Source organism: Nesoenas mayeri (genome assembly GCF_963082525.1).
Source record: "Nesoenas mayeri genome assembly, chromosome: 14".
Classification (NCBI taxonomy): Eukaryota; Metazoa; Chordata; class Aves; order Columbiformes; family Columbidae; genus Nesoenas; species Nesoenas mayeri.
The window spans coordinates 17,301,230-17,311,426 of record NC_137556.1 but is presented as its reverse complement, the minus strand read 5'-3'; the positions used below and the strand labels follow the sequence as shown (position 1 = coordinate 17,311,426).

The 10,197-nt window shown below is 49.9% G+C and overlaps 1 protein-coding gene across 1 annotated transcript in view; it reads left to right on the top strand.

Annotated features, from left to right (window-relative positions):
• Positions 1 to 10,197, top strand: part of UBE2D2 (ubiquitin conjugating enzyme E2 D2) — a 29,222-nt gene continuing 19,025 nt past the window's right edge. Inside the window, exons 1-2 of the mRNA XM_080352941.1 lie at positions 1 to 738; positions 9,600 to 9,663. Of these exons, the coding sequence (XP_080209067.1) occupies positions 715 to 738; positions 9,600 to 9,663 (88 nt within the window). The 5' untranslated portion in view covers positions 1 to 714. The remainder of the gene's footprint in view (positions 739 to 9,599; positions 9,664 to 10,197) is intronic.

Sequence of the window (10,197 nt, the reverse complement as noted above, 5' to 3'; positions counted from 1 at the left end):
GTCGGCTCCTCCCGGGCCGGCCCAGCCCCGGCCCCACGGCGGCGGCGCGGCCGGGACTTCTTCCGGTGCCGCCTTCTCGCGAGAAGCCACCGTCACACGCGCTCGCGGACGAGCCGCGCCTCACGCAGCCGCTGTATCCTTCCGCGCTCTCCCCCTCCCCCTTCTGGAGAGTTCTTCACGGCGTCCGCAGGACAAATAGTCCCCGCCGTGTCCCGCTCTTGTTCTCCTCCGCCCGGGCCTCCCCCTCCGCCCCCAGCCCGGCCTCGGCCCCGTCGCCGCGGCCCACTCCGCGCCGCCAACAGCGCCGCCATCCGAGGGCGGCGGAGCGCGTCGGGGGGGTCGGAGCGCGGTGGCGGAGTGATACGCGGAAGGCCAGCGAGGAAGCGCCAGCGCATAAAGAGGCGGCGGAGGGATGCGGTAGGAGCTGCGGCAGCGGCAGCGAGCTCCAGCCCAGCGGAGCCGCCAGCGAGCAGCGCGCCCGGCCGGCCCGCCCGAGGCCCCGGCCCCCCCCTCCGCCGCCGCTGCCTTCTGGGGGGGCCCCCTCCCTCTTTCCCTCCCCCCTCACTCTCTCCTTCCCCTCCTCCCTTCCCCTCCCCCATCTTCTTCCGCGCCGCCGCCACCTCCGCGCTCCTCCTTCCCCCCCTCCCCCTCGGAAAATAGTCCCCGCGGGCTGCCCCCTCCCCGCCCGCCCCTCCTCGCCGCCTCGCGCACACAATGGCGCTGAAGAGAATCCACAAGGTAAGGGCAGCGCCCCGCGCCCCGGCCGCCCCGGCGCCGCCGCCCCGCCGCCCGCCTTACATAACCCGGGTAGGCCGCCGCCGCCCGGGCCCGCGGGAGGGAGGGAGGGCAGGCCAGGCCGGGCCCTGCCCGCCGCCGCGGGGTCGCTCCGCGGCCTGGGGGGCTCCGGGCGCTCTTCCCCGCCCGCCCTGAGGGGCCGCGGGGAGCTGGGGGCGGAGGAGCCGCTCCTCGGCCGCTCTCGGCGCTGCGGGCCGGGCGCGGGGGCTGCGGGCCTGCCCGCCGGGCTTTGTTCGCTCCCCCGGGAAGGTCCCTCCTCCCCGGGCACCTCCCTGGGGTTTGAGGCCGTGCTCTGGCCCCGGGGGCGGCCGGGCCCTTCCGAGGCAACGTGGCCCCGGGAGCCCGGGCCCTGGGGCCGCGAGGGGGCGCCGGCGGCGGGGCCGGGCCGGGCGGGGGCTGCGCGGCCTGGGGAGCGCGGGGCCGTGGGGCCGGACACGCGTGGGGCCCCCGGGGGCCGCTGGAAGTTTCGACGGAGCTTGTTTGGGCTCCGATCCTCCCCCAAGGAGTGATGGGGTCGGGTGCCGAACGCGGGGTGTAGCGAACTTGTCATGTTCAACTAGTCCGGATAGTGTGATTTCTCGGTGTAACGGAGCCGCTGCTGCTCTGCAGCCTGAGTCATCCAGCAGGGAAAGGTGTGGGTGCCGGTGCCCTGTGCTCCGTGTCCTGGCCTTTCGGGAGAACACGGCTGCCGAGCCCCTTGGGGCCTTAAAACCCGGCTCTGCTTGATCATCACAGTGTGTTTTAGCAGGAAAAAACCCTCTGTCTGAGAGCAGAGTATTGAAGTTCCCTTGGTGAGCCAGGCTCACCAAGCCAGCCAATTTATATCCTTTTCCCTACTAAACGTGTAGCTGTCAGTTTGGAGTCTCCACGCAGGGCTCTAGAAGCCAGTCTTCCCAGTAGGGTTTCTGGTCTTGATTACTGTGCAAATCTGACTTTTGTCTAGAACCAGGTGTGAATCTACTGCCTAATTTAGGATCACTTTGCTAGCTCTGTCTTGTTATGTATGTAGCATCAAATTTGGATCACGTGTTAACATATTTGCTTTGATTGTAGGTTATCTTGAAGTTTTTGTGGAGCTTCGTGTGTGGTACTGATCAAATTAAAGCTAAAGTGAAGAAGAGAATTGAAGAGAGCTTGAAGGCTTATGTGTGCTCCTGGAATAGATAGAGCTTGAGAGGGAAGGACTTCAAGTATAATTTTAGTGTATTGAAACTTCATATAAGCGTACAGTAATGGGTTACGTAAGGAAGTTGTTGTCCAGCTGAGTGTTGCTCTTCTATGATAGTCATGTATTTTACTGATATTCGCTGTAACGTGAGGGCTGTTCTATGGAGCGTTTGTGGGTGTTTTGAAGGAGCGATTCCTCGTGGGGAGTGGGCTGTGCCCCCCAACATGACTGCTGATAGCACAGAGCCAGTCCACAGGAGCCCTATCTCCTACCAGGTCGCTGGGAAAGTGCTTTATTGCAGTTTAGTGGGCGCTGAGGTTCAGGATTCAACACTGTTTCAGAGCACTTCTGTTTCTAGTCTGTGTTTTTTAACAGGAATGGAGCTGAATGTGTCGAGTCTTTGTTAACATTGCGCTCATGGTCCGATTGTTCGTGCTGCTTTTCAATGATAAAGGATCCTGCAGGATAATGGGGGCTGTGTAAGGTTACAAGAGCCTTTAGAGGCTTGGGAAGTGGGGCGAGAGTGTCGCCAAAGCGATGGTGTGGATTGAGCTCTGCAAAGTACCAAGTGTTTCAGTGGAATCGGAGTGGTGGCTCTTGAGGAAGGAGGTGATAGGGCTGTAGGCAACACTTCCAACAGAAACAAAGTACGTGAAGGTAAATAAAACCTCTTTTTCTGGCAGTCCAAATGCTTTCAAAGTTGAATGGTAGTTAAGCTACAGACTGGAAAGGAGCACTCTTAATTTGAGTTACTGTGGCTGTCTTGCTCAGCTACTTGAGTAATAATCACTGGCTGTTTACACTCGAGCTATTTTAAACCTCGTGGAGGGTGTTCCTATCATCTCAATTTTTGTTCTGGTCCTGGGAAAAGCAGCGGTGTGCCCCGCACGGTGACCGTCCCTTTGGGATAGCGAGGGAACAGCAAGTTTCCGACCTTTGCTGTTGCACCTTGTGGCAAGAACAAAAGCCCGCGGAATGTGGATTAAGTGGAAATAATCCCAGTAGACTTGAGTACAAAGGAGTGATGGGAAGGAAAGCTGCTGCTTAGGCATTTTTAGAGGGTGTTATCAGTCTCAGTGTATCAGGTCTCAGTCTTGCCCCTGGCTCTTGTGCTTGGCCGTTTGGGTTTTATGCTTGACTGCAGACTATGAGGATTTCTCCGAAATGTGTATGTCCTTGGATAATACAGGGATGAGAACTTGGAAACAAGCAGAAAACCTCAAGGGTAAACCTTTGATACAGTGTCACCTGAAATGGCCTCTTGCATGTTGCCCTCTCCTGGGCTGGAAGAGGGGCAGAACAAGAAGTTTTCTGCAGGTGGGTAAGTGTTGTTGCTGGTGTGTGAGATGGCTCGAGAACCTCTGTGGTCTGTCCCAGCGTGTCTCTGGGGACTTGCTTGTTCTTGTGGTTGTTTAGAGACTTGAGCTGGGATAATGCGTCTGCACAAAGCAGCAGCTGTTCTTGAAGCAGATGCTCCGGAAGAGCTCAGACTTGAAACCTGCTATCAGATTGCTGCTTGTATATTCACCGGAGCCTTTCAGGCAGTGATGTTCTTAATTCTTGCTTAGGTTCTTATGCAGGTCTTAAACTTGGAGCGCTTTCCTTGTGAGAAACGTTTGGGATGTAGGAAATGATGCCAGCCAGAGTCCCTGTCAAGTGTGGGGGTAACAATGAAGTATAACAATTTCATTGTTATTTTATCATGGACATATTTTTCTAAAAATAGGTCGTTGTGTTTCTTTGAGATTGATATATATATATATATCTATAACTCAATGTGAAGATATCCAGAGGCAGGATGGGAGAGAGAACTGACGGGCTGTAATGAATGGTTTCCATTTTAAGGTTTCAGCAGAAGTACTTTGGATTCAGCCACATCCTCATCTGTGTGCCTTGTCTTTAGGGGATGTGTTACCTATAACTGAACAAGTAGGGCACTGTTTGGAGTTCTTTGAATGGGAGAGCAAGTAAAAGGTTAGTTTGTTGGCTTTTATGGGTTTCCCCCACATGAACTGGTTGATGGACCCTGCAACAAGGGGAAATCAGAAGCTGTGCTGAAGTAAAACATTGTCTTGTGGCGGAGCAACAGTGGCTTATTACTGCTTCTAATTTAGAGGCTCAAAACCAGGTAATGTTCTTCAGAACTACACTCTGTGCCATAGCAATGTCCCTGTTGAGCTGTGGAAGATGATGGGCTTGCTTGTAGTCCAGAGCTGCTTGGCCTCCTGAGATGTTTGAGTATTGGTTTTGCCGGGACGAGCACTGCCCGCAGGTGGGATGTGTTAGACCGGCTAGTTGAACAGCGTTAGTGTTGAGTTGTGAGCTACCTGTACTGAGATACTTGGGGTTATTTCTGCACAACCAGATCTGCTTTGCAGCAGCTGGTGGGAACAGCTCGGTCCTTCCGTTAACAGCCTTGTCTGCTGGTGCAGCCCATCTGCGGTACAGATCTGTGTCGCTGGGACAGGGAATGCTGCTGCAGCTTCTGCTGGCCGGCTTGACTTTCTGGTACGCAGATTCCACACCAGGAGAGGGTTACACATTCATTGCTTTCGTGTTCTTGCTGTTCAGGCTTTAAAAACAAAGTGGGGGTGACAGTTACATCAGAGCTTCTTTATAATGTGTACCTGGGGTACTCCTGTGCTTCATGCAGCTGGATTCTTGTGCTACTGAACTACTTGCCTTTTAACTCTTGTAGAGTTGCAAGAACTCAAAGTCAGTGGATCTGAGCCTTTTCAAGCATTGAAAGAGCAGATTCTGTCAAGGGGAGAAGATTAAAATCTTTCTGAAAATTAAAATGAATCTGTTAGTAGGCGAGGTTACCTTAGAATGGCAGATACTCTGGAACCATGGAAGTCCTGCAGAGCTGTAGATGCTGTAGGGCAGGGGGGTCCAACCATTTTCACCACATCAGCCTTGTGTTTGCCTTCAAATTGCTGAATGTAGTTTTAGTACTGTATAAATGTAACTACTCCTGCTGCTGTAGGGAATCAGATCTGACCTTTGTGTGTGTGAGCAGAGGGACAGCTTGGACTGGAGCAGGGAGGGAGATGCTGGAGACCAAGCTGACAGGCTGTGGATGGTCCCTGGCTGTTTGCAGTCACACATCTGGTGTGTTGAAGTGTGTTTGGGGGATGCTGCCATGTACCAAGGTTTATTAAAACTGCTGGAACTGGCTGCTGGAGGATTCTGGCTCTTTTCTCGCTTGGTTGGCTTTTTGATGTTGCTAGTCATGTTAATTATTTTGACTAAAGGCTGTATTAGCATTAATGTAAAATCCTTAAAAGTAGGTTTATGGCCAAAGCAGTCTTTACCAGGAGCATGGTAGACTTAGGAGAGAATTGTTGTCTAGCGGAATAAATTTGAACTACTTTAAATTTTAAGTACTTTAACAATGTCAAGGTTTAAGGAAAATATCTTTTGGAGTTTAAAACTAATTTGAGCTTAATGTGCAGAGATAAACTTTGAGGTAAAACTTAAAGCACTTGTTTGATACCGGCTGTCCCCCATGCCTGAGGTGTCGCTGGCTTGGGAAGCGCAGTGAGGGGCTCTGTCACTTCAGCACACTCCAGCTTCCTTACGTGTTTTCCTGGAACCCCTGAGCAGGGGTGTCTTTTGTTGGGAACTGATCAACACAAGTAAATCTGATTTAGGGGCCTAAATGCCCATTTCTTGTGTGAGTTTTTCAGCTTGTTTCGGGATAACTAGCTCAGGAGTGTGGTGGTAGTAGTTTCATTCAGCTTTGCCTTTGGGCAAGACACCTTTTGCTTTGCACCACATTTCCACTTCCTTGTTTCTGCGGAGGAACTAATTAATACTTTGAACTCTAAGCTGGATTGGGTTAATGGTATGATCTGCAGCAGTGGGCCCAACCTCAGGGATGTTTTGCTGTAGGGAACAGGGCAGAAACTTGAAGTTCTGTGAGTTGGCTTTCCAGCTGAAGGCACTTGATGGTGAGGTGGCCTCCTGGGACCTGAACGACTCAAACCCAAGGCTGCTGGATTCTTAGCTTTTTAAGTTCCTAAAAGCCAAACCTTCTGCATGTTGTTTAAGGATCAGAAACTGTCTCAAATGGGAATTTGCTACAGCTTGCTTCAGGTAGTGGTTGGAAATCGGTGTTGTCAAGATTAGACTTGACCATTGACCAACTAGCCTTCCCAGATGGTGAGGAGCTGGAGAAACCTTGCTGGGCCTGATGTGGCAGGAATGGCTCTGTTTTGTAGATGATACCAAACTGTAATTGAATCCTCTAGGTTTGAGTTCCACTTTTATGGGAACTCCAGAGTTGTTTGTTCAGATAAACCAGCTGTTTTTCAGTCTCCCTCAGGAATATCTGAAAACAAAGACCTCACTAGGTCTGGGGTTGTGTTAGCAGGGCTGTGGAAACTGCACCAAAGTCTTCAGAAGGCAAAATAACCTCTTGGATGCAAAAGCTTGGGACTGTGCTGCAGCAGTGGGTGCTCGTCTCCATCTGCACCTGGATCAGTGCAGCTGTATGCAGGTACCATTCCTGTTTTTAAACTTGGCTCTGCAGGTCTGACAAGTCAGCAGGAGAAGTTTTAGTGGCCTGGCAGCCTGAAGAGAAGTGTGTTAGAAGCAATTGTCTGTACCCTGCCAGGAAATCCAAAAGGTGTGTGTGTGGAGATGCAGCGCTCTGCTGTGACGAGCGGCTGTGTCCAGAGCTGCCCTGTGAGCTTCAACATCCTCCTTGTCTGAGCTGCTCTACAAAAACTTAGAGGATTTCTATTACAAGGGTTTGAGTTGGGAGTTGGTGCTAAACTTTTCCAAGTGCAAGGAGCTTATGTGCTACTTTTTACACAGGACTTTTAATCTGTGACACTTTCAATCTGTGAGTTTCTAGAGCAGAACCTGAAATGCTGCCTTAGGTGATAACTGCATTGGTGACACAAGTGTCCATTGTAAAGTCATCTCTTTTAAAGGGAGATACTGTGTGTGGCTTCAGAAAAAGAGTATTCCTTCTAGCTGGAGCTGAAGGTGGAAGAGGAAGAAACAGTATTTTGATGAGGAAAGGGCTGCTATGAACTAAACTTCATTGTTGCCTCTACATCTGTGGGAGACTTACCTGGTGGTATCACTGGGGCTGTGTTGTTTCATCCAGTTTGGCGTAACAGTGATTTTTTTGAGTAGCGGGATGTGGGATGAATGTTGGGGCAGCTTTGGAGCTGTGTATTCTACTAGCTGGTCGAACACATGCTCAAGCTGCAGCCCCTGTTTGTCACTATTTCCCTTTTCTAGTTGGGAAGGTGCATGCTAGGCTTTGAAATATAATCCATAGTAGGTTGTGGTTTAACATGGAAAACATGTATGCTTAGAATTGTACTTCACGTCTAGTGTTGTTGCATCATATTTATGCATAAAACAGGAGTGAAGGGGATGAGAAATGGTAAGGAAGAGAGGTTGAGATGTGTGTGTTTTTAATAGATGTGTTTGGGATTTTGAGTACTGCAGCATTAAATAGTGTAATCCAGAAGATTGGAGTTCAGTAGCATTTGGAAGTGTACACTGCACAACTTCAGAAGAGTTGGTGTATTCCTGTTTTTAAGTTTTCATGCCCATACTTCTGAATTAGTGCATGTGGAGACTCCCTTCATTCTCTGGAGCTGTGACTGTAGACTGACCACGAAGAACCTGTGTCCCCAGTGAAGCTGCGTGTGACCGCACGTCCCTTTGTGCTCACTGTACAGGATGTCTCTTGCTGGTGCTGAAGCAGAGCATGGTGCGATTGACTACTCTGCCTTTCGGACTGGTGCTGTCTGAAAGCTTTTATAGTACCTGCACTTCTCTAGGGTAGTGCAGTGTTCTCCTGTTGCTCAGGACATTAAATATCAAGCACAGTACTGGAGTTAAAGCAGAGAGGTGTATACAGTTGGTGGGGAGGGAGAGCATGTTACTGATCTGTGTGCAAGCTGATTCTTTCAACCAGAGATAAGGAGGCAATCCTCACTTGGCTGAAGTTGACTACTATGAACTGATGTGTGTAACTGACAGCACTGAAAGGCTTTTGTCCTTTGGAGGATATTGAAGATGCCCTCTGCTTTTGGGGGACAGAAGGCTCTTCAGCAGGTGCTGCATGCTCAGTATTTACTCCTGTCCAAGTCTGTGATGAAGCACAAAGAGTGGGAGCAAGGTTTGCTTGGGTCAGTGCTGTGAGAAGCTCATAGGAGCATTAGAGAAGCCTCAGCAGCCTGGTGTTTTCAACTGGTCTCTTAAGGAGCTGGGAGACACCGAGAGCAAAACCAGACTTGAGTGTGCTTTACAGGAGCCGAGGTATGCAGAGCTTTGCATCTCCACTGCAAGACGTGTGGGGAGCGTGTACTGAGGGGATAATCCCGGGATTCACCCCTTTGATGTAAGGCAGCATTCGTGTGTTGTGACACAAGAGAATTTGGTGACCTCCCAACTCACGCCTAGAACCTGGAACTCCCAGGGTCTGTCTATTCAAGAGCTTAAGTACTGCCTGTAAAGAACAGCCACTAAGTGGTGAGCTTCTTCCATTCCTGCAATCAGCTTGCCTTGGTCCTTGTCCTTGAATATTGTATCTATCAAAGCCTCAGAAGTCTGGTACCAGAGACTCCACTGTGGGCTGTTGCTGGGAGGTGAGGAGCTGAACATACAGCGGGGCAGGGACTGCATGGGAGCAGCTCCTGAATGTCCTAACAGCTGCCTGGTGTGTAGCTTTAGTTTTCTAGACTGAGCTAGCACAGAAAAAAGTTGTTTGGGCCTGTCATGCAAAGCAAGTAAGTGGCTGAGCCAGAAATAGAGCAAAGTTTGACTGTAAAGTTTTGCTCTATTTGCACTTCCCACTAAATGTCCACTTCCTGAGCAAATTGCTCGTGTGAGATACTGGTGGCAGTGTGCGGACTCTTTCTGATCCAGGCTGAAATTTTGCTTCAAATTGAAACCTGTTGCGGTTCGGAAGTATTCTGAATTGCTCAAACCGTTCAGCCGGAGCAATTGAGACTCATAATAGGGTTTCTTCAGAGGAAAACTTGACTGACACAGCTACTTAAGTGAGAATTTCCATTCCTGGGCTAGCGGTTTTATAGGTAGAGAGGGCTTTGTATTTCGTTCTGTTTAACCACCTGTATTCACTGGTGCATGCATCTGGAGATGAAACAATTATTGAAGCTTTGTGTACTGCAAAAAGGCTCCTGCAGGTGTGTGATGATAAACTAGATCAGTACAGCTGGAGTAGCCTGGGAGCTGTTACAATACCGGGGGTGAAATAAGGCTGAGACTGAGTTGTTGGATTGAGGCCATTGTATCTCTGACTTGGAGATGGTGCAGTAGGTGATACTCTCGGAATGCTTGGGACTTCTTAACTTCTATTATCAATGAAGGCAACCCTGATAGACCCTGGGACTTGATGAGGATTGCACTGACTTAATAGTGTGGAAACCTAGAGAGGAAGCTGCTGCATGTGCCAAATGTGTTACCTGGATTTAAGATGCAACTTTGCTTTCTGGGGTCCTGGCTGTTAGTTTTTTGGTGTTACCACTCTTGTGAGCTTAATCTCCATGACCAAGAGAGGCAGCCAGAGTGCCACTAGCAGCTTTTTTAGCAATAGCACGGTTGGGTTGGAAACTAAAAGAAACAAACTTTTCCTGTTTTTCAGGAGTTGAATGACCTGGCACGTGACCCTCCAGCACAGTGTTCAGCAGGGCCTGTTGGTGATGACAGTAAGTATGCTACTACTAGCAAACACTTGCAATCTCTTTTCCTTTTTCTTCTAAAGTGGAATGTCCTGTTCGTTAACAAGGAGAACCTCTGTTTCTTTTTCTTAGAATACTAGATGCTAATCCTAAATTTGTTGTCCTTCTGTATCTCTTAATACCTTTTTTGTGTATCACAGGAGTTTTGTGTTACTCCCATTTTATTAGCTGGGCAAGTGTGTGTGCTGGGGACATCTTAAATTACACCTTTAGAATTAACTGCTCTGGCATTCTCGTGGGGTATGAAGCTATTGAAACTTCAGTAGCTCTGTGGCCAAACCAGCAAGCAGCTGCGTGCGGCTTTCTGAACTTTGATACTTAAACTATGTATGGTGTAGTCCCACAGTCCTGTACAAGGAAACCAAGCTACTCCTAATCCTAGATGCTAGTCCAGTGAGGTCAGGGTTAACTGTATCTCACATGGGAGTTAACACTGCATTTTTAAGAGGGTTACATGTAGTCCTTGGGGATAAGAGGTTAAAATGTGGAGGGGAAACAAGT